Source organism: Syngnathus scovelli, chromosome 4 (genome assembly GCF_024217435.2).
Source record: "Syngnathus scovelli strain Florida chromosome 4, RoL_Ssco_1.2, whole genome shotgun sequence".
Lineage (NCBI taxonomy): Eukaryota > Metazoa > Chordata > Actinopteri > Syngnathiformes > Syngnathidae > Syngnathus > Syngnathus scovelli.
The window spans coordinates 13,899,149-13,924,204 of NC_090850.1; the positions used below are offsets into that span (position 1 = coordinate 13,899,149).

Sequence of the window (25,056 nt, forward strand, 5' to 3'; positions counted from 1 at the left end):
CTCATCATTGTGATGACAAATCGATACTTCGTGTGTATTTGTTCACATCTGATACACTGAGGAGAAAAGACAATTTTAGTGATACGCCGACAAATCACTGGAGTGCTGATGTGCTTGATGACATCATTTTAGCTATCAGGTGCACATTAGCCCTGTGCGGCTTTGGGTGGTGATGATGATGTGAGCACTTACTGAATGGCACGAAGCGCTGAGCCTGATTTTTAATTCCATCCGACAGTTCCTTTCATTTAACAGCTATTGTCGCCAGCGCTGAAAGACAGTTGTTTCCATGGCGACACCTACTTGTAGGGAGGTCTTCATTTTTGTCAGATCCAGGGACGCAAACACAAGGATGCGCCATAGAAAAAGTCAACTGAGTTCATTCAATCGCTGAGGTTGTCAGGGTGGCCACTAATTGTCCTGCAGAGACATAGATGAAGGCCATGATCGATTGAAACCTTCTTACCCTCAGCTTATGTCTTGCTTGTGTTTTTTTCTCACCTCAAAATGATTAATAGAGACAATTAAACAAAGCTTAATGACGGTTACTAGCAATAAAACCTCAAGCAGGTGCCCACTCAAGCTTGGGTAGTTATTGTGTAAATGCAGCTACAAGCATTCACTCGGGATTTCGAGTACGGCACTGCTTGGCATAGATCTGAGATTTTTTTCTACACAGAAAAGTTATGCATTGTGATTTCGCTAATGTCAAACATTATGTTATGAATGCTCAGAAGTGTCACCATAGGCACTTGGTCGCCTGACTAACGGGGAAATGACTAATAGGAGGCGGGGAGTGGAATATCTCAGCGGTAATTAGCTGTCTCCTCCTGCCCCCAAGAGAGCTTTGCACACCTTTGAAAGGCTTCCAGGGAGCTCCCCTGTTCTCTCACACATGATTTCTATCCCCCACTCTACGCAGGATCCCCGCTGCACTCAATATTACAAACAACTATGTTATGAAATGAGTGTACTGTAATGCATGCGCAGGACATTACGCATTTTGCTCACAGCCTATTTTGCTGCTGAAATTAATGTTCCTCCCAATGAAGACTTTGTTTATGTGAGCCACAAAATGAATGCAGTGCTTGACAGGAGACGAATATGTTGTCAGGAGTTTTTTTTTTCTTCTGAGAAGCAGTTGCTCTTGCAAGCACCCTCCTCTTTTGTGTACCACTCATGATCTATTAAGTATTCTACTGAGTTTTTCATATATAACGGCTTATACAGCTTCCTGAATGTTGCCAGTATTGATGATGAAATATTGGTAAACCAACTTCACAAATTGAAATAGTATTGTATTTAACTTGGTGCAACTCTCTTAGCAACAGAGATTGTTTTGGGAGGGGGTTCATGAATATTTATGTATAAATATCTATTAACTGAATTGTGGTGTCCCTCAAGGCTCAATTTTAGGTCCAACTATTTTTAATCTATTGTCACGTCTCCTCCCCTCTCTCGTCCTGCAGGCCTTCTGACCCGCCCGTCGCGCTACTCCTCGGAGGCACGATTAGCGTGTGCTGTTACGCATGGGCGATACAGCACACGCTAATCGGCACTGATCTCCGCCACCTGTCCCGTGTTACCCGCTGATTAGGGCGTGTATATAGACAGTCAGTCCGGGTCTGTTTGTCTGCTTTGACACACGTATACCTGCTACCTGTTTCTCCTATATGTCACTTGATTCCTGTTTGCCTGAACCACTGTGAAGCGGTACTCCCGGCTGGTTTGTCTACCTTTATGTATGTATGCCTGCCACTTGATTTTCTGACTCACTGTGTAGCAAGATGCCTGTACTGTTTGGCCTGACCTTTTGCCTGTCCCTGACCACAAGCTTTCTTTCCCCCGTTTGCCACCATGGCGCCCGCCTAGCTCGTACACCAGCTCTGCTGGCGTTCCAACCCTCCTTGTCTCATTTTCCCTTTCCCTACTTAGAGCCTGTGTTGCATTTGGTTATCTTGCCTCGCCCCAGTGACCTCTATGGTCTGCTACTAGGCTGTATTATCAAGAGACAAGTCTCAGGTTTTCTGATAGAATTTACAAACAAATAAACCGAATTTCATAGTGATGCAACCTTTTATTATTATGGTCCACGCCTGTGGTAGAGCCTGGAACAGCCCTCTTGATGCTGAAATGAAGGCTGCAGCTAGTTCCCTACCTTGTTAGAGAAGGTCACCACCATCTCCTTGGTTTTGTTGACATGCAGCTCCAGCCATGAGTTATCACACCAGTCAACAAACTCCTGGAGGGCTGGTCATTGAGGTCAGAGTCTGACAGCAGAGACAGGAGGACTGTGTCATCAGCATATTTCATCAGCTGGGTGAGGGGCTGTGTGGATCTACAGCATTAACATGCTTTCTCTGGAACCTGTTGAATCCAGTATATAATAGTCGTCCAGATAGGAAGAGGAGAGTTTAATGATGATGATGGAAACTGATTGTCCTGGTATTATTTTTTTTTTAACTTTTTATACTGCATGGCGCTGTCCTCCAATCTGGTGTAAACCTAGTGTCATTTCAGAGAGCTACGTGGCTACTACTACCACTGCATGACCTCAGTACGTGGATACATCAGGGTCTACGGTGAACACAAAAGCTTGTGCATCTTCCTGACATCAAATGGTAACTATGTTCATCTTCTAAATACAAATCAGAATCTACAACGAGTCAATTTATGAGTCGTCTCACTGAAGAACTTAACTATATTGATTTCATTTACATGGTCTAAAAAAAGAATATTTTTCCCCCTACGGTATTTCTCCCACAAAATGGCCAAGGGATCTCAGATTAAAATGTCAAGTCACATCAGTACCTGTCACTCTCAACCAACATGTTTTTATGAGCTGTCAGCAAGCACTCTGTTGCTTTAAAGGTTTAATCCACAGCACAAATATATTTTCCATCTTTCAACATGTCTGAGTCGACCAGTTCTTTATCTTGTCTGAGCATGCGCTAAAATTAATTCTGAAAAAAATTGGGGCTTGACTGTAAGCGTGGGAGTTTGACCTATCTACTTAATACACTGAATATGAAGTTCAGTGGAAAATCTTTCGTTTTTTGGTGAGGTGAAATGGCCACTGTGATCTTGACTCGAACATGGGGGGGGGGGCGGGTTGATGGGACAAGTGCTCAACTAATAATGGCATCAGTGTACGCAGCAATATGAATCTGTGAAACATATTCAAATACAAGCAGCAGAATGGGAAGGTCTCTTCCTCTGACTCCTCACTTTTATGTATTTTCCTATAAAGCACCACTCTTTTCTAAATTACACAGCATTGTGGAACAAAGGCCTTTTCTACACTACATAAAGAAAATAATAATAATTTTGTGTAAAAGCCGTTGATAATGCTTTGTGGTGGATAGAGGATGCGGCTAATAGCAGTCTTCAGAGACTGCTGCAGAGCGATGATTAGCAAATTATGTGTTGAGTGGTTCCTCTGGGTTTGTGTGCACATGCTGATCACTAGTGTCGCTGTGTGCGTGTACGTTGTGTTGAATGGATCAGTGAGCTTCTACTTTGGGCTTTCACGAGTGGGATGATGGATCATTGTTGCTCTGTTAGATGAATTGTCCTTTAGCCATATGCTTTGACAAAATCATGTCTGTGTGCAGTTGATTAAAAACGTCATATTTTATTGACTCACCTGGTGTGTTTCTTGATAACACAGATATCATAACCTGGCTGTGTCACCTTAAGGAACAATTCGTTTCCAGCCACTTTGAGACATGCTTTATTTGAACAGGCACTCATGTCCAGGTTACTGCAAGAAGAAATTTACACAGGCAACATAATATAGTCGTCAAACGAAAAGAAAGGCGGCATTACAGTCTTAGTAAAAGCAAACTGTCAAGTTCTTTCAGGTCTCCAGTGGCTGGGTGCAGCTTGACTAGGAAATAAAACCAAGAGAAGTCAAAGCAAATCAAAAAACTCAAATCAAGTCAGTCATTTAATTTGCTGTAAATAGAGAGCTATAGTTTTGATTTACAAAGTGTCTTTCAAAATGCTCAAGGATGTTTAGTGTTGACAAATGAAATACCGAAGGGGACAGCTCGCAAATATTTCTGCAGTGTAACTTTTTTGCAGCCTTTTTCACACTTGCATGCGCATGTGTGAGCTTTATCCCAATCAATTTTGTGAGTCAGCTCCATAGTACAGGGGTCATAACTGCTTGTGTGGCGTCTAATCAGAAAATGATATCCGTTATGGACTGAAATGCTATGATGGGATGTGTAGCCCAAGATAAAGGGCAGCGTGCATCAACGGTGTTCTTCGAAAAATATGTCACAGGCAAAGAACATATTTAATCTTCAAACTAAATTGGGGATGGATTCTAAAATATGTATTCTAATAAATGCAATCTTCTTTGACAATAGCACAAAACTGTTTATGGTTCAATAAAAAAAATAAGTGTAGTGCCTAAAAAATGCAATCGGTGTGTTCAGTCGCCTGGTGCAAACTTTTATTTATGTTTGTCCAGTCCAGTTGGGTTTGGGTGCCTTACTCATGCAGCAAGATTGGTGACTTTGTTTGTTGAGAGAGTTTGTTGTTGGTGAAATTTTTCCCATTAATCAGTTAATCACCCAAATCAATAGCGAAATCAATAAGTAAACTAAAAAAAAACTAAAAAGAAAAGATGATGGAGGGACTTTTATCAGTTAGATTTAAAGATGCAAACCTTCATGTATCTTTGCCCATTGAAGGGAATGAAGTGATGGACTTGTTTACAACCTCCACTAACTCGTTGCTTGTGTCCTTGATGAATGGGCTTAATTTTCTTTGGTGCTTAGCTTTTAACTGGCCAAAGTTGCCGACAAATGCCTCACACTGTTACTATGTGTGTATTATCTACAACCAACATTAGAACAATGTTTCATGATCACTGTTGTAGTAGTTTAGCATGTACTAAGTGCTTGAAATATTTATTATATATATCAGCCAAAATGCCAACAACGTCCAAGGAATAAATGATTAATAAATAAATTCAAGTCCACGTTGAACGTGACATTTGGATTTATAGATTTGTTTACTTATTTATTATTCCTTAGTCCACACTGTGTGGCAATCTCGACTCTGATTTATTTACTATGCTTGTGGGGCTGATTATTTGCGTATGTGCCACACGTGTTGGTCTGATATAAATGCGTCATCAGCAACTGACTGACCGACCTTCCATCAATATTGATGCTGCACAATTGCGAGAATAACTCAGATTCGTGAGAATCAATTGTTGTCTACTGGTCGGGTGTATGCCGAGGACATCTCGTATAATATGGGGAGGCAGCTTGCGTGATCAGCTCACACAGCCAGCTAATGGGCTTCTTTTTTCTAGTAAGGTCACCTAGTGATTATAAAAACTTATATCTCAAGTCACCACTGGATGACCTATTTCCTGGCATCTAGTGATTGTCATACAGACAAGAGCAGGTCACAACAACAACAAAGATTTCATTGGTTGGTGGCCATTGATTACAGTTTCTCTTCTTCAGCTCTTGAACGTCCCCATCGATACCACCAGGAATGGCCTCAGTATAAGGTTCGGTCTGAATTCCAAGCGCCTCGTTCCCGAGACTTCACAGTTTGAAAGTTGCCATAACAGCCAAATCCTTTGCCCTAGTGTTAAGTGATGTACATACATTAATTGACTGAAACTACAGAGGCAATATCTCTGCAAACACATTGTCATCTATCATTTCATTTTTTTCCCTCTCTAGTGAGCAGAAAATAGCAAAAAAAACTTCCTCCTTTTTTAGCGCTACAGAAAATATATCTGGCAATTCTAAGTAAAATGCTCTGTAATTGGTGAGGAGCTTTGATTGTGGGTATAATGTGTTTCATCTCACTTTTATTCAATAGTGATGCTACGAGAGTTTGAAAATCCCTCGTACTTAATGCTTGTTGCTTGTTTAATTAACCTCTAGGGAATGATTTCCAGATTGGGTTTCTAAATCAAACCTAAGCCGCCTTTGCCTTGTGCAAACAAATAGTGGCTAATAACCCCAAATTACCTGAGGATGAGCCGTGATTAATTCAGAAAGTCGCATGAGGATATTCATCATGCACTTGCTGTCACATTAAAAGCTTACCCATGTGTATGTGCTGGAATAAATGAATGCTTCCGGTAGGAATGATAGCCCATTGTAAACCGATACCATAGTACCTGGTAGCACGTTTTCGAACTGCTTCGCTGCTTTGCATGTACGTATACCGAGCGCCCCAAAGGGAGAGGCGAGGTCGGGGTAGCCATTTTAATTAAATATTCATCTCGGTGCTATGAGTCAACAAACTCTCACCCATGTAAAATTCTAATGTGCAATTACTGCTACTGCTTTAACTGCACAGAATGACTGGATCAACAATATGAAAGTTTATTGTTAGAGTGCACACACTGACAACCAAGCAGTTCTTGTTAGGTGACTGTAATCCCTCCATGTCGGTTTTTCAACAGCTGCCAATGGCTGATATTGGTTCTCATCAGCACACTGTGTATGCAGTTTATTTAATGTGCTTATAAAGCTTATAAACTAAAGCTTTCAGCCAATCCAAAACATGGATAAGCAGTGTTTGCTTGTTTGGTCCAATAGGATAAAATAATGCACAGCAAAGTCGGTCTTCCCCAGGACATGACCCAATCCAAACAATTTGGGGAATAATTTAACTGCCCCATTTTTTCAGTTTGTTTTGATCACACGTGTTATATATAAAAGAGCATTTGACATCTATCTAGCCATCCATTTTCATGTATCCTGTTGGTGTCAGTCAAACCACATCTTGAGAGAGACAGTCACATTTACACTGTCACTAAGTGAGAGCTGATCCTACGCTGCCAGCACCAAAGTCAAGCAAGTCACTTGACATTCACACAAATTCACTTCTGCGTTCATCCGTCACAGTTGGGTTTGGTGCAGCTGGAAAGAAGGACAAAATCAGACTGCAAGAAAAGTCGAGTTCCACCACTATGGATGATTTGAGGTTGAGGCCGATTCCGATATACGGCAGAATAAAATGTGAGTGCAAATGTCCATCTGTATATGTGCCCGACCAGTCCAGGGTGTAGTCCACCACTTGTCCAAAATCAACTGGGATGGACTCCAATACTCCTCAACTCTGAACAGGATAGGAAGTCATGAAAATGGATGAACGGATGAATAAAACTTATGAATCTAATTGGAGGACTACCACAGGATTCATTGACATTAACAATTGTGAACATTTCTTTACTGTCACTGTAACTGAGGAGGACAACAAATATCTCATCACTGCAAACGATCAGGACTGATAAGATGCTAAGATTGGTGAGGAAGACACAACCATAGAACAATGTGTGGATGAATCTTTCTTACAATGGTACATAGTGACCAAACTGACCATGAACAAGAACGAGTTTTTTTCATACAACGCCTGTCTCCAATAAGACACACTTTTCTTTGTTTGTTTGTAGTCTATTGGCGCACTTGTTGGTTGTGTCCTTTATTTAATGACGTCTTCAACAATGCTTCAATCAATGCCATTGATTTTCCACAGTACGTGACAGGGCTTGGTTGAAAAACCAGCTCAATACCCCTTGGCCTGTCTCAGCCATGACAATTGTGTGGTTTCGCTCACAGTGTGCCAGATATGTTGTCTCTTTTGGAGGATGGATACGTAACCCAAGTGTCAGCTCCTTCCATTCTTTTTGCCGTCGAATCTCAAATGTTTGTTTTTTGTTGATTGTACTTACCATTGTGTTAGTCTAATAGCATAACTGCAACTCATGCTGTCACAATAACAATAAAACAAAACATTCACTTGCTTTCTTAAGAATTGTTTGTAACATTGACTCTCAGTCATCCAGGTCTTTGTAATCAGCAAAGGTTGAAGTGACACAAAAGGACACTGCTTATTGAATTTGTTGTTGTTGCTTTCTCGCTTTCCAGAAACTTTCAAAAATGATGCTATTAGGATAACGATTTGCAAGAAGCTACGACTCTCGAGGCGTGATTCGGTTTCATCCCAGATGTGCTGTTTCATCCCATTAACGGCTACTCTGCCTAAATTAAACACAACCTTGCTTTATATCAAGAAGCATGAATCAACAAAATACTTAAACCAACCACAAGACTAATACTATAATTATTTTTGCTTTTTAATAAACAGAATCAAGAAGATGGTCACCAAGGTCCCCCAGAAATCCCAATTATTGCCTGCGGCGAATTTCCCAGTATTATGCAAGTTTGGTTGTTACGATTCATGTATTTTTTATTCACAAACCTGGGGAAAAAGATTCCAATAATCCACAAAATATTCATATTAAAAGACTACATTTTGGATTCATAAAAAAATTATTTACCAACTCTTGTACCTTGCTGTTGTTGGCTGAAATGATCCATTTACATTTCTTTCACTTCATTATACAACAACTGCCTGCAACTTCCCAGACATACATATCTATTTATTTATTTTTAGTCATTCAAACTACTCCTGTTATGGAAAGTAGTGGTTATCATAGCTGGCAAGCAGAAAGATTGCTGCAATTACATGACACATAGGCTGCATGTGTGCTCATGCATGAGTAAGCATGTGCCCCCAAATACTGGGGTCATGGTCACTTGAGCCAAACAATGACAGCTTTTTTTCAGCGACGTGCCTGGTGATTAATTAGGATGGAGGGCTCTATTTCAGTACTGTCTAAAAATCTGTAGTTTCCCAAGTATAAGACCATGACCAGCATAAAAATACAGAAGCGTTAAGCATTCATCAAATAAGAGACAGATTTTAATATGTGATAGTTTACTACCCAAGGTTTGAGCATTAACACTGTGGTTAAATCTAGCACTATGAAAATGTACTTTAAAATGATTCAATTTAAATTATTGCACAATCAAAGTTAAATAGTGCCTAAATATATGTTTGCTGAACTGATCAATTCTATTTCAGTTGATTTGAATGGGAAAAACTGCTTCACACAAATATTTCAGTTAGCAGAGTCTCTGAATAAATTGAGTAACACAATTTCTTCAAACCAACTTTTTGCATTTTCTTTGAAACTAAAGATGTAAACACAAAATGTTCGAGCAGTGATTTAATTAAAAATATAGGCAGAAATAATGACCAGTGTCGTTAATTATGCATCTTTTCTTCTATTTAGTAATCAGCAGAGCATGTATTTTGACCATGGTTTTCTTGTGTGCCTTGTGTTTTGTTTTTTACAAGCAGCTTGTTGGAGGCCAGGCATAAGTGACAAAACAGAAACCAAGAATAGAAAGTAGACATGAAGTCACAAAGTTCAGCAGCACAAACACACAACAACCTGTTATGAATAACAAAACGCAAAAGTTTGTCTTGTGAGCTTGAATTTGTATACTGCTTCTGTAAGCATTGGGTGTACGTTTGGAAACACAATAGCATACAGGTTTTAGCAATGTGCATGACAATGACTTCTTTTATTCAGAAGAGATGGAGATTTGTTTTTGGTTTTTTTGCATAGGGCTACGGCTACCATTTGTCTGTCAGTTCCTTCACTTCATTGTCCAAAAAGAATAATCTGTGAAATCTTCTTTGTGTTTCTCCAACATCAAGGCAGAGATGAAAAATGTCTCCCTTAGATTCTGTCAGTCGAACTCCCCCTGGCACAAACAAACTTCGGCCAACAGCCCACCTGATGTCTGTGTGTCTGACATTTATAAAAGTTTGATGCAGATATCATGTGAATAGATGGTGTCAAGATTATGCCAAATTCCAATCTTGGCTCGGGACACAGAAACCTGGAATAGAGCTAATGATTGACAGAATGAATAATGGAAAAGTTTAGTGGAAGGAGACCCAATCAATGTCACTATCAATCAAATTTGCTGTTATGCTTTGAAGTAAGCTGCACAGTGGTGATTTGAAGTACGAATGACCGGACATTTTTATGTTTTTGCGATTTTGCATTGCTGAATATGCAATTTGTCACAACTAAGTGGAAAAGACTGTTTCTAACTGTGGTAATATTCAGCATATTTTTGCATCATGTATTCGCAGAGTATATTGAAACATACAGTACTTGTTTACTTCTTAGCTGAAAAAAGTCGCAGCTAAGGCTAATAATCACTTTGCACGGTGTAATTCTCCGTGATAATTGACACTTTTGTTTCCGCAAGTGCTAACAAAAGCCCAGCGGAATTGATTAAGGATGTTGTTTTTGTGAGATCTCATCAGACTTGAGCAGCACTAAAGGTTAAGGATTACGGTCTATTGAATTTGAATAAATAGGTCAATGTTAGTCTCTGCTTCCATTTAATCTCTATATACAAAGCCCTTCATCCACATTCTCCTACAAACTGACACACATGCTATGGTCACGTTGCACTTTTTTGTTACGTCTATTCCAAAGCGCTTCGGCAACTGCGCTTTGGCAACTGGGCTGCCTGTCATGATATTTGTGTATCAAATCCAATAACACACGCAAGGGCACATTCCTTTCACTATTTTATTCACAATGACATTCTGGAAAGCTTACATTTCTTTACTATAGAATCCACAAACTCCATTTTAAATTCTGACAATAACAGCAAAAAGAAAATTCTCTACTTGCAAAGCGTTCGTTCTCTATGTGCTAATACAATATAAACTGTCTCCACGGAGTGACTTAAAATTTAGCCCACACCGCAGCCTCCAAGAGCATCTCTAAGTAAATGTCTTCCGTGTCTTTGGGAGCACTAAAAGTATGAATTATTTAACAAGTCTTAAGCAACATTTCTTAATGTGTGATCAATTTAATCGGACATGGTGCAAATTGTTCTTCAAACAGTTTGGGGAACTTTATAGTCAATGATCAACGTGTGTTTATCCCTTTCTTTTTTTTTACCATCAATTGGATAAAGAATAAAAATGCAATCAAGAATAAGAAGATCACAATTCTTTTCAATTTTGTGAGAGCTGCACTTATCCTGTGACTCACAGAAGAACTATTTGTTCTTCCAATGAGTCGCTATGTTTTTTGTGCATCACAGAGATAAAACATAGTTCTAATAGAAAAATGTTGGTCAGAAATAATTGGAATACTGCAGCCAAATGAGCCCACAATGAAAGCAACAAGTTTGGTAATGGAAAACATCAATAATAGAATGACTCTGTGTGTGCATGAGGCAACAGCCACCGCAATGTCTGGTTTTAACTGATAAATTTAAAAACTGCAGCGTTTTGTATGGTTTTTGAGAAATCCATATTTTCTGTTTTGCTCTGACACATTGAGGATGCAGCTAGTACGTGATGAGTGAACAGGGCACCGATATGAATGGCAAACAAAAGGCTCAGACGAAGGATGAAATCCTGAGAGAATCTTTGACAACCACCTGTTCCACCAGATAAACAGCAGTGAACCCACAACGGGAAGCGGTGAAAGATTGGACAACCAAAGTATAGGTAGTATATGTGAGTTTTGCACTCTGTCATTCAACTGAATCACTTTGGTGGACTGTAAAATAACTACAGCTAATAATCTAGGCTTAAACCGAAACTCAAATGTTTCACTTTTTTTCAAGTGATGACATCAATGGCAATACACACAAGAATAAACATTGTTAAATTGTTACTGTTCTCATGGTGTGAATCAGGGGCAGCAGCAGGACTCATTTTCAGTTCCGGATTTTCATGGATCAGATCAGTCCACTTGGAATTCACGTTTAGATTATTTTATCTTATCTTTTTTATTTATACATGAAGGGAGAATAGACAGAGGAACGGAACAGATGATGGAAGCCCTTTTCAATGATGAGGACAGACGAAGAAAATATTATTAATAATGATGAGGATGGAAAAGTCACCAACAAAGGACGGACTGACAAAATTTGGTAAAGTGCCCATCTCTAGCTCTTTCTATACTATCAGGCATTATGGAAACGGTCATTTCTATCAAGAATTGAAATGATTTATCACAGTATGAGCCTCTCAGCAGGCTGAAAGACAAGATTCGTAATTTGTCTTTCTGATTAGGATAATTACTATAAATAAAGTTAACCTACTTTAATATGTTATGTTGGCACTGGCACAACCAGACTGTGATAAACTTGCCTATTCAAAGAAAAGCAAGACTGCAGAGGAAATTATTTTGGTGAATGGAGGGCTTTTGTTCCACTGATTTGAACACATCAACTCATTTTTAGTCACTGCATGTTACTCAGCATCCAGAGTCTGACGCACACCAGCATGACGTCAACAGATAAACATTTCTCGAAGCGATCATTAGGAACTGACAAAAAAAGAAGACCCTGGCTGTGAAAGAGGAGCAATCACAAAAGGAGACAAGGTTGCCAGCCTTGTGGGTTGAGCTGCTAGTTCTGTTTTATTTTGGTATTTTTTTCAGGGGGGTTGGTGAAAACCCAAATCTTGTTGAAACAGTTCCGCAAACATTGCTTTTCCCTCCTGTCTGAACATAAAACAGACTACACACCAACCAGCCACAACACTACAACCACTTGCATAAACTAACAACACTCCAACCATCAAACGTCACAAAATCAGATGAATTAAATACTAAAAGGAAATTCTGCTGTGGTGACTCCTTACCTTTTGATTTTCTTCGACTTGTGGATTCCCAATTGCCAAATAATAAAGAACAATCAGCTCTCAGTATGGTGACTTTCTATATCACTGCGAATGACAATCATCATAATACATAGAATGTCTTTGGATGAATTCAATGTTCCACCCAATCTTCTGGGTCAAAATAATTAAGCCAACCTGGGGTAGAAATAAACCACCCAGTGAATGGGTTATGGAAAAACAACCCAGTATTATTTATTGATTGATTTATTGTATTATTGTTGAAAACAAATAGAAAATTAAACTAACACCTTGAATCCCAAACATGACTAATATGTAATCATTTGAACTTTAAATGATTCTTGAGATCCTTTCCTGTCTTAATTGAGCTTGGAAAGGTTCTTATGCAAGACGGAAAATGTACACTCATTATTGGTATTTTTGGACTCATGAGGGAAGCAGAGGTATTATGACATGCATATATTGTGTAACGATGTCAATATGGGATGCTTAAATTACCAAGGGTGTTTTTTTTCTGCTTTCTGCATTTTAACACACCAGATATATATCTTTGGGCTCATGCAGTGTTTAGTAAGACGGTTCCTTTGAAAAATCCCAGAGATAGGCTACTGGAAATGGACTGAACTGGAATCAATGAACACCCACAGTGGTATTGTTGCTTCTTCTGGCATCCCACGAGGACATCATCTCTCATTCTCCAATACAAAAGGGTACCTTATGCCTGCATCTCCCATTTTCGTTCATTGGTCAGTCAGTCAATGGATTTTAGAAGATTTGGAATATTATTTTTAACTGGGATTCATGTCATCTCTAAAGAAAATATTTAGATTTTAGTCACTAACCAAATTTCAGGAGTGGAAGGGGGATTGGACTGCAGCTATTGACTCTTCTCATTTATCTGTTTTAAACACATATCCTGTTCAAGGTCATGGGGAAACTTCATCTTGCCCCAACTGATTGGGTAAATGCGAGACTGCACGTCAGACTAGTCTCCAATCAATTACAGAGCACATTCACATTTAGACACATTACATACGTATCTATGGGTGGGAACGAACCGTGTGTACCCTCACTAATACTTGTCTGTGTATTTCTGTTCAATTTTTGTCCATTTTTCATTTGTAGTTGTGTGTTTTGGTCATCTCATCCAGCTTAATGTCACCCTTGTGCCTCACCTCATCTTTGTTCTCTTAAGATTCCCAGAATTGCCTTAACTAATCCATCATGCCATATACGCTGGAAGGCACCCAGGTCTGATTTCCTGGCTTAAGTGGCCTCTTCATTTGTTCTTTAGCTGTGTCTGCCCTTCAGTTTCTAGGGACACTAAGCTCCATGCCCGGCCATGTTTCCTTCCCCATCAATTCTTAGGTCCAGTCTTTGTTGAACACCTGGTGAGTGTTAGCATCTGGCCCTGAATTCTTGCTGGCCACCATTGTTTTTTTTTTTTTGGAGCAAGTACTAATATCCAGAAGGAGTTTTTTTCTATCTCAGTTTGTCTGTCTAATAGTGGCATGGATAACTAAAAGTTTCATATAAATATTTTTTCTTGTATGTCACTTGTTTGAACGGTTTACGCCTCAACAACTATTTTCCATCTAAAAAGTCCACAGGAGTACCTTTACTTCAAATTGCAAGGTGAGCACAGATGGGTGTAAAGACACAGAAGATGCAGAAGGGCTGTTTCATCTGAGTTGGCAGAGGCCTGTTATCAGCAAGACAACCTGTCAGCTTTTCATCAATCGTCCATCAAACCTCGCCGCCTCACAATCTTTCCTAAACATCATCCATCAAGCCGCGCTGGCTGAATTAGATACGTTGCTACCCACACAAACACTCGCTCACTCACAAGTACACGCACACACAAATACAAATGAAATCAATGGCTACCTTCCTCCACATCGGAAGCTCTACACACAGTAGGAGGCCTGTGGAGGAGTCCGCCCACTCACAGGATATTCAATTGCAAGCATGGACAAATACATAAGCTCTGTCTCTCAATTTTTTCTGTGGTCGCCTGGGATCTACTATATTTACTCATGCAAAACCCACTTGTGTATACACCTACATGTATCCTGCCAACACAAAACACGCGAAAAGTGATCTCTCAGTGTCCAGCGAAAAAACAAACAGGTTTTCAACACAGCAAAAAGTGTGGATTCATGAATGGATTAAGGCGCTTATCCACGGTACTCTGATTGGGTGTCGCAGGACTGACGGCAGCACGGCACAAGCTAGGTGCTTGTTGCTAAGCGACCAACAGGAAGTAGCCTGCTGCCCTTTCCCACTGGTTTAGATGTAATGCAGGCCACAAATAAGCAATATGTGTTTGTCATATGGAAAGCCCTGGCTTGAAGAAGGAGGAGACGAGCAGGGTTCAGATGAAGATTTTATAGTTTGTATACAATGCCAGGTCACACTGGGCAAAAATACATGGGATATTAAACTTCACATCTCTGAATCCTTACAAGAACTCGATGCTTGCCGCTGAACTCACCGTCCAGGCATTTAGTTCAGAAATTATTGTACTCGACGCTCATCCTGAACTGTGACATGACTGTGCTGGACAACCATACTAAAATGTTTTCAGATACAGTACATTATTGTGTTTCACCATTTATTTATTTTTCAAAGATGAAATATTTATTGTATTCCAAGAGGCTTGGATACAATAAAAAATCCTCAGTGGAAGAGGAAAAAAAACAACTGTGCCTCAATTGATCTAATATTGCTCTTTCTTTTTTTCCACACAATGCACAAGGGTGTTTTAAAAGGCTGAAGAGAGGTTGTGTACAAAAATGAATCGCTTAAAAACAAAAACTGTTGAGAAATTGTTATTTCTGGATAAATAGGTCCCCTGTTTTTTATCACATTGTCCAAGTTACACAAGCGTATTCAGTGCCTTCTTCCAGCTTTAACTGTCCTCACAGCTCAAAATGACATTTTCCAAACATGACAGAAAATAATAAACAAACTGCCATTGCATATGATCGAACCATTTTGGCGTTGTCATTCCCAAGAGCCAAAACAGATTCACCCCATAACACTTGATGAGGTTAAGCCTGTGATTGTAGACCTGGCCATGATGTGTGTACACGAATCTTACAAATGTTTGAGGATCCAAAGGGTAGTGGGATCAAACTTGCTAAAATGACATTAGGACACTATAAAGTTGACTCTAAATGTTTCCCTAAGATGTGATGTTTTCAGATGAGTGCTTCAGCATGACTTTAGGGAAGATACAGTACAGTAGTAGCGGATCATTGATGCTTCCGCAGCCTTTAATAACATGAAAAAAGAGAACCAGAGAGAGGATGAAAAAATAGAATATTAATCCCAGAGCAAGAGTCCAACAGCCTAATACCTACTGTATGCTTCATGTTGGACAGTGAGGAAATAATATATCAAAAAGCAGGTAGCTGTCAGTTCTCCCATAGGAATCCTGGTAGTAAGGCAATGCCTAAGGGCTTTATCAGAATGCATCCATTTTTTTCTTATGTGGTTCACATAGTATAGCAGCTGCTGTGCTCTACTTAAGGCACAGCGGTTTTTCAAAATTGGCTTCCTTTATTTAACATGCCAGCAAATATTTGAGATACGAGAGCTGTATGGAGGCCAACTCTACTCAACTCTCTTCACAACAAGCCACAGTTGGGCAGATCGTGAAGAAATCTTCAAAAGAGAGGCTTCAAGCTGTTAAATGGCACTCCCGGTTGAACTTTACATTCAAAATGAACATAAAAGAAAGAACTACAAATTGTGTATTTGAAACACCCAGATAACTTCAGTCTGCTAGTTTAATAGTTTTTTAACATACAACGGATATTTAAACACGCATGATGCAGCAACACATGTAAACGGGCAATATAATAATACTCATAGGCATATATTATTTACCTACTGCCAAACATGACTAATATTGCAATGACTAAGTCACTTACACTATTTGGGAAAGTTAGTACGTCGTGTAGTATTATACTGCCGCCTGTGGGTAGTAGCCAAGTCACACGCACCAGAGGGAGCTCCAATGAATTGATCATAATGCACAGACAGTTTCAAACTTCTATTTAATTCTGTTAGTAGGATATGTGTTTTTTTTATGTACAATATTATGGAGTGCTATTTGTCTAATTTAAAAAACTGCTATTTTTTGAGAAGTAGGAACAGATTTCCATTCATTTCACTTACTGTAAATGTCAACGTCAGTCAAAATGCAAACAAATAAAAACAAGTCATTCTGACATTCCGGAATGCCTCATTAATATGGATGTAAACCAGTTTCCAATGTTATCATGAATCCGGTAAGCATTGAATCCTGTATATTTCATATAAATTGCCACACTGACATGTAGGGCTGCATGTTTTTATCTGTAGATGTAATCAATTCCAGGTTATATTACCATGCCTGAGGGTGCAGGGAATTGGCTCACAGTGTTCAGAGGTAAGCCGGTATATATCGTCTTTAATCACCTGGCTGTCACAAACTGCCAAACAGATTGGTTGGTGAGAGACCATCTTTCCTGCTCCTCCTTTTTGCTGTGCCACATTTTGGAAGTGAGCAACCACTTACAGCAAATATAAAAATTTACACCCCCCCTTGTATCAAATGTCAAGTTTTGTGAATTAATGGGACCTGTAAACTGTACAACTCAAATGAATTAAGCCAAATGTTTTAGAAATGGGGAATAAAACATAAATAACTTTAAATATCGACTGGTGCACAAAAGCATGTTGTGTGACACAAGCCTGATTGATGATGCGTGATTGTAGAACTTTGACATGATTGGTTAGAAAATGTCAGGCCTGCTCGAATGTTGTACAGCATTCATACATTTTCTATATGCTCATTTTAGCAATGATTTATTGTTGACTGACTCACTGTTATTGTTGGATGGCTAAATTGTGATAAATCACCTCAGTGTCATGCGCCTGTAGCACAAATTAAGCGGTTACCAAAGAATGGACAAACTAAACGGCGACCTTGAAATTCTGATGTTACGTATTTTTATGTGAAAAAAAAATTGAGCAAAAAGGACTAATTAAGTGGATTTTATACAAATATTTAAAGAGAGAGAGAGGGACTCAGCAAGGCACACAGTAGAAAATGAAGATTTTTTTTAATGTTTCCTTTGCAGTCCTTGTCAAAGAAGAGCAAGTTGTGCTATAAAAAAAAAGTATGACATGTTGAACAGTTTGATGTGCATTTAAAAGTTTAAAGAAGGTCGAATCTGGTGCTGTCAGAAATGTAGTAGATTTTATATCCGACTTTTATATATCTAACTTTTTCTTAGATATTATTTTCGAGCACTATGCATGTATGCATGCAGAACTGCATGGAACTGATGTGATCCTGACTGTGATTCTGGGAGTCAACTTATACCTGCCCTGCACTAATTGCTACAGGTGTGCAGCTGCTTGTGCAAACGTCTGCAAGAAGTTCTTGGACGACCTCCTTTTGAACGTCAGCCCGTATCCTGCTGTCTTGGTCGCACCACTTTTTAACGCAGCAATAATTCCCCTTCAAACATGTTTTGGTGAGAGGAAAACCATGAACGCCTCGCTTAACTTCTCCAGCGTGGATTTTGACGCCGAAAGGATGGTGCAGTTCCACCACCGCTCCGTCAAGGTGAGCGTGATCATCGTTTTGGGGGTGATGATCACTTTGGGGAACATCGCGGTTCTCCTGGTGATCACGTCCACCGTGTCGGGCTGGTCGAGGAGCTCCCGCTATTTCCTGCTCTCCCTGACGGTCGCGGACTCCGCCTTTGGACTGCTGGTCATGCCCTTGAACCTGTGGGTGAGTCTCCTGAAGGACTACACGGACGGGCCCGACCAGCTGTGTCACCTGGTGGCCTTTTGCAACGCTACCGTGTACTCGACGTGCATGTACACGCTGGCCGCCATCAGCCTGGAGAGATACATTGCGGTGCTCTATCCCCTCAAGTACTCGTCCATGATGACCAGGAGGCGGACTTTGCGCCTGATCGCCTTCTCCTGGTGCTTCCCACCGTGCCTCCTGGCGCCCATATGCTTCCCGAATGGCATCATCCAGGTCCACTTCTCCAACGCGTCGCTGGTCTGCAACCCATCCTATTCCACCAACGTGGGCTACTCGCTGAGCTTGGCCTGTGTCATCTTTTTCCCGTGCTCAGCGGTCATGACCTACGCCAACATTCGAGTGTGGTGCGCTGCCCGGAGACAGAGGCGCAAACTGCGCCAGTTCGAGCGCGCGCGCCGGAGGAGACACAACGTGGCCTCCAGGGTGCTGGTGCCAGTCATGGCTGCTTACTTTACTTGCTGGACGCCGTGCATTGCGGCTATGATCTACAACGGTAAGAGCTTGTGTGAAAGTCACTGTCAAAAAAACAGATTCTAAACCACAGGTGTCAAACTCAAGGCCCGGGGGCCTGATACGGCCCGCCACATCATTGTATGTGGCCCGCGAAGACAAATTGTGCATCAAGTTCGTGTGTCATTACTAGAATTGCAAATTGTCCTCACTTTTAATCTTTTTTTTTAAATATTTGACCAGTTTTAACTCATCTGATTTGAAAACGAGTTATTTGTCAGTTTGTTTTCTAGCTTTTACTGTATATAATATGAGGTGCACATACATTTATTTGGGTTAAAAGTCATAATGGCCCTCCGAAAGAAGCTATGACTACAATGCGACCCGTGAAAAAAAAAAAGAGTTTGACACCCCTGTTCTAAACCAAGAAGGGGCAACGTGTGCCCCCCCCCCCCCCCAAAGATATACTTTTGTTTTTACAAACCTTAACAATTCTACAAAAATGCTAATGATGATATATGAGGATGAACTAAAAGGAAAATGAAAGTGTTCCCATCACTTTGGAAAATGACTTGTATGTCATATGACGTTTTGTTATTGATCTAGACAAGTCTTAAAAAAAACATTATTATTCACCGCACATTTTCTTTATCAGCATCTGATAAATGCAGATGCTGACATTTTGGATGAATTTCTCACATCATCCTTGTCAGTCTTAGCACCTAGTTTGCCTACAAGGGCTTATATTATTGATCATTGGGGTCGCTTCTGAATTCTTCTACAGTCTTTCAGAAAACATTCTTTTAAGGCCCGTACTAATTTGATACATTAAGAAGAGCTGGTAAAAGTTTTAGGAACGTGGCAACTAAAAAGTACGATAGGCTATTATTGACATGCCTGCATTTTAAAATTTGAATCCAATATTTCTGAACGTGAGTTGACTTTGGATTATTTGATTGTAAGTCCTGCTTTTCATGATTATATCCTGTCTCTGCAACACCCTCCATAAATTATAAGACTTGGTGGAATGGCCCTTTTTATGGACGCCTGTGCATGAATACACTGATTTAAGGGCAATTTCATGAGTCGTGCCTTTTTGGAAAGGTTCTCATCAACTTCAGCCATTTTGCTGTCGTGCCGTAACCAAGACTGAATGTGGACTTAGTGCTGAGTATTTTTAGAATTGAAGACCTTTTTCCAAAGAGGCTTGCCATTAATCTGATATCCAGGAAAATCCCTGCAAAGCTCACTCTTAAATGTATGCATGTGCTGAGTGATTATCTGTTTTAGTTTTTTTTCCCCCCTCCTTATTTGAGACTCTGGGCTGACCTTGAGGAAGTTTAATGTACATATCGTATACAAGGAGGTCCTGATATATTTGGACACTTTAAAGGCACAGATGAAGGCTCTAATGTGATGTAGGATTATGGTGAAGGTTATAGCCATTTTGAACTAATGAGAAAAAACTTGATTGTAGTTACCAGGCGGGTGTTTCATCATCTTTGCGGGAGGCCGAGCGTGCTCGACTCGCATAAATTTCTGAACGCAGCCGATAATCAGCACTTGCTTGTGCTTCTGTTTATGTTCGTTGTACTGGTTGAAGCACTGGGCTGTAGTATACTTTTCTTTTTGACTGATTCAACATAGAAGTTTGAGAAATGGCAAGAAAATCTGCGAAATATCGAGTTATAGATTAAATCATGGTCGCAAATGAAAGCCTGTGAGGTAGTAACTCTGTATAAACTGTATACAGTATATTTTGAGTGCTAATTCATTTTGTTCATCAACGCAGCACTGTCAGGGAGCTCAGTACCAGAGTGGATAGAATTTGTGGTGGTCTGGCTGCCAACATCCAATGGTTTCCTCAACTGCATCTTCTACTTTTGGATCAACAAAAGCTTCCGACAAAAATTCCACCTCATAATGCACAGACTGGCTCACGCACTCTGTCCGTCACTGGTCAATACTCTGGGATGGTGCGGAGCATCCGAGATTGCAATTGGCTCAAGCTCTCTGGACAACAAAGTCCATGATCGCTCATCAAGTGTTTCCTCCACCTGCACACTGATGACCTTAGCCTAGTCGCTCTCAGGAGAGGACTTGTGCTTTTACTTGGCAGAAGCTACACAAAGTGGACTGGAGTTGACATGCGAATGATTAGTTGCTCTTACTAGGCTGTGATGACACGGGTTGCAATAACATGTACTGTAAAATATCATTTGATTTATATTTGTTTTATTTCTTTTTATTTCCTAGCATTCAGTTGAAAGATTGTGTTCTGTTTATAACTTCTGTGGATTTTCGTTTGTCCATTTGTTTTGTTTTGTTTTGTTTTGTTTTGTTTTGTTTTATTTCCCCAACCCAGCCCACAGTGTGGCAAGGACCGAATGTACCTCTTTAACCAGCTTTCAGTAGTTTTAGATTGAAGCTCCAGCCTAGCCTGCGCAGCACGTGCCAACTGTCTTTATTAAACATTGCGACGAAAAATTTGTATTTTAATGTCCTATTCCGTAGACGTCCATTCATTTGCGCGAGTACGTGACTGCGAATACATTGAAGGATGTTTGCTGCCCGCCTCATCCTCATTTTTAAATGCGGGGATGGGAGATGTTGACATATAACAGCTGTGAGGGGTTAACCTTTAAGTCACGCCGTTTGAGTGTATGCAAGGAGAAAAATAATTAAGCTGTGACACTGTAGAAAGGTCACCACGGCTCTGCTGCCAGAAGATTACTTGGGTAACTTCTGAGGTAGTATGTTTTGCTGCGAAAGCGCCTCATCTGTACATCTAACGTCGGACACCCGGGGGGGGGAAGGCCTCGTGCAGGTGACGTCTGCTGTGAACATTGCTTATGATGCAAGGGAAGGCGACCAACACAGAACTTCCATTTTCAGCTACTATTAAATGTGTTTTAGCCTTTGCGTTGTGTTACGCCATCTTGGAGACCCTTCACACTTTTGTGCATTGAAAAAACTCCATTATATGTAAGATTTTTGTTTAAATTATTTTTGTTTGTGAAATAAGAAATTAACTTTTGATAATATATGGGTTATGAATAATCTAAGAAATAAAGCATTATGCCTTTTCAACTGTGTGAGCTCCTTAGTTTGACAAAATACTGCATTGTCTGCAGGTTGTGTGTATTGGCAACAATACAAGAGGTAAACAAAATGCATCATTAGACCCAAACTGTTAAAAACAAAATGCTGGCTCAACACCAACTTTGAATTGTTTTTTTTCCCTTGGACCGGGCTCCAGCCCAATACAAAGTTTAATGGAAATCAGCAAAGTACTTTCATCAATATCCTGCTCAGAACATAAAAAAAACATTTTTGCCCCTTATCAGTTTGGCATTGGCAGTGTTCTGAGTGCTATTATTAATCATTTGTTTTTGTTGCGGGAAAGTAAAGTGAAAAGTGCTTTCTTTTTCCTGCAAACACTGCCCTTTCACTTCATGATGAATTCGGGAGCTCGTAATTCCAAGTTCTGTCAAGTTTTTAAGAGTTTAATCAAACCATGTGCATTGAAAATGTTCTGGTAGGCCGACACCCTTAATAATCCATGAGGAATCTATGATGATTTAATGAGCACGGACGGTGGAAGGAAAATTAGAAAGCTGTGCGGCGATTATGAAGCGAGACTAGCTTATTATCCTCTAGGTTTTAGTTGGCTGGTGGGCTTCACTATCAGTGAAATATTGAACCCTAAAACATTGATAACATTAGGAACACCTGTTCAATCATAGGAAATATGTTACGAGCTGTTTCAAAAATTCAGATTTTGAAAAAAAAAAAAAAAAAAACGAAAAATCACAAAACGTAAACATGGTTTGGATGTTTGGATATGTCATGTATGCTAGATTCAAATTGGATAACATTTTTGACCCGTGTTGAAAAGTCAACTCGACGTGATCATTCCATTTGAAACGATGCCACAAGTTTTAAAAATTCAATTTTAAAACATGTTTTATGGTCACTGACAGAAAAGAAAAGGACTGGGACAGTACTTAGGATTTATGACAATATTTAAATTCATTCTACTCTTATTAACAGCACAACAAGATAATATATCTCAAGCATCTTTAGTGAGTTGCCTTTTTCCTGCATCATTTGTCTTATACGACACCAGCTCGAAGGGCGACATCTACTTTTATCTGGCATTTGTATTCAACTGAACGCTCTCCTTTTCCTTTTTGGTGCTCCAAGGTATATAAACATTGCTGCTGCTCTGTTTACGGCGTGCCATATCAGCATGCATTAACACAGAGGTCGCTTTTATAAATCTGGTCAAATATTTGACCAGAAGCAGGTGTGGCAAACTTGGCGGAATCTTTTATCGCGTGCCATTTATCGGCTCTTTGCTCTTCACATAAGAAATCGAGTCGCGTTTTTCACCTTCGTCTTTGATTTATAGGACAACGTGTTACCCAATTTGAAATACAAAATGATTTAAATAGAATTATAAAATATAACAATGGAAAACCTAAATAGATACTATATGGCGTCTTCTTTTAATTTATGCATTTTTCAGATATGAAGAGATAAGTTAAAATGTAGATGATGGTTAGCAATTGTAAAGAAGTACAATATCATGTAAATATACCATGAGGATGTTGAAGGTATTATTTATACATGAAAAATAATTAGGTTAACATTGTCATTATAAACAAAACATTAACTTTGTACTGCTGAAAATGCCTAAATGAGGAAAACATCCTTTTGAGGTATGGAATAATATGCACTAATAACTTCACATATGATCTTGATTAGTTTTATGCGGTTTTCGGAGTTGAATAGTTGAGCATTTTATGAAAATAGCCTTAATGTTGGATAAAAATTTGAAATGTGAGTTTGAGTGCTTTCTCTGCTCTCTGCTAGTCATATGTTTGAAAATATTATTATATGCATTTTCCCTTTGATGTCAAGGGAGCGACACTTTTCATCCTGCTGGAGTGTGCCAAGTTCCAGCTGAGGTGTCACCAGAGGTGACACTGACTCGGCAAGAAAGCATGTGAATTTTTTTAAATGACCTCCTGGTCCCTCAGGAGAGAAGTGGCTTGTTTTAGCGAAGCTTTTAGGCAGTTGTCAAAGCTTTTATAACACTCCTGGGGTTTTTCTCAGCGGACAGAACACCTGTCATGCGGCTCCTCTTGACGTAGGTGTGTGTGTCTTGAATTGGCGAAACCCCGAGAGCAAATGTGAAATCGTCTTAACATTCGTCCATGCCGTATCTAATCATGATGAGCATGTATCCTGTGAAGTTGACCTTTCAAAGATCATGTTTTGTGTGTTTTTTTTTCTCCGCTCAGCATTCCCTAAGTGTTTTTCCAGTCTTTGCTGCAAGCAGCCTCCCAGGACTGATGTGCATTAGCAGCCTCGCCTCTCACTGAAGTAATTGACAGGCTCTCGTGTTGAGATGAAGGCTTCATTGCGGGGGCGCACATGGGATTTTGGAATTATATACAGTACATATAAAACCAAAGTATAAAACCATATTTCCAAACAACAACCCTAGTTTGAAACCCTATTTCCAAACAGTAACCCTAGTTTCAAACCCTACTTCCAAACTCTGAACTTTATCTGAACCCCTAACCCTAATTGGAAACTCTACTTCAAATCTCAAACCCAAGTTTGAAACACTGCTTCGAAACCCTAACCAAAGAAAATCAGAACAATTTCTATATAGATTGGAAACAGGCAAGATAGTCTATTTACATTTGATTACATTTGATTGTTTTGGAGAAAAAGCTGCTCTCTTCATTTTCCCCCTTAGTTCTGAACATTTTAAACAGACACTGCACGACCACCTCACTTTGACTGCAAACCCCAGTCTGTAGAAAAACGAGTCTTTGGTCAAGTACGATTTACCCATTTTACACAACATTTAAATGTGTAGTGAAGGCCCCATATCTCTGTTGATTATAATGCCTTTCAGTAACACAGATGGTATCATCTCATGCTCCATGGTCAGTAAAAGGAAAAAAAGGTGCCAATTGCTGCTCTTTCTCGGTGTGTAACGTCACTTAGACCACGCGTGACGGACGGCCTTGCATGTAATGTGCCCACTGATTTTACCTGCTGTCTTCATTTGAGTGGCTTTTATGAGCATGTTAATATTTTATGTATATTGTGCTAGTAGTGCCCCCCTGTGTGCATAGTACCGAAGTGCAGGCCGACACTATTAGGTTTATGGACCGAGTACCTAAAAAGGCTCGCCTATTAATTAATTGAATTAACAATCAAAT

At 39.8% G+C, this 25,056-nt stretch overlaps 1 protein-coding gene and 1 long non-coding RNA gene across 6 annotated transcripts; both read left to right on the forward strand.

Annotated features, from left to right (window-relative positions):
* Positions 1-1,573: 1,573 nt before the first annotated feature.
* LOC125967555 (uncharacterized) lies at positions 1,574-11,482 on the forward strand. Of its 5 annotated transcripts, none has more exons than XR_007480782.1 (4): positions 1,574-1,742; positions 2,207-2,445; positions 2,521-2,621; positions 11,216-11,482. It is a non-coding gene; the product is annotated as an uncharacterized lncRNA (long non-coding RNA). The 5 variants fall into 5 exon arrangements; XR_007480781.2 differs by lacking the exon at positions 11,216-11,482 and adding an exon at positions 8,137-8,500; XR_007480780.2 differs by lacking the exon at positions 11,216-11,482 and adding an exon at positions 2,777-2,911 and having other exon boundaries at positions 1,575-1,742.
* A 6,397-nt stretch (positions 11,483-17,879) lies between these two features.
* Positions 17,880-21,901, forward strand: zgc:162592 (uncharacterized protein LOC561993 homolog). Its single transcript, XM_049718712.2, has 2 exons — positions 17,880-18,854; positions 20,604-21,901. Exons 1-2 carry the CDS (start codon positions 18,071-18,073, stop codon positions 20,891-20,893), a joined length of 1,074 nt encoding a protein of 357 aa, XP_049574669.1. The 5' UTR covers positions 17,880-18,070; the 3' UTR covers positions 20,894-21,901.
* Positions 21,902-25,056: the final 3,155 nt, after the last annotated feature.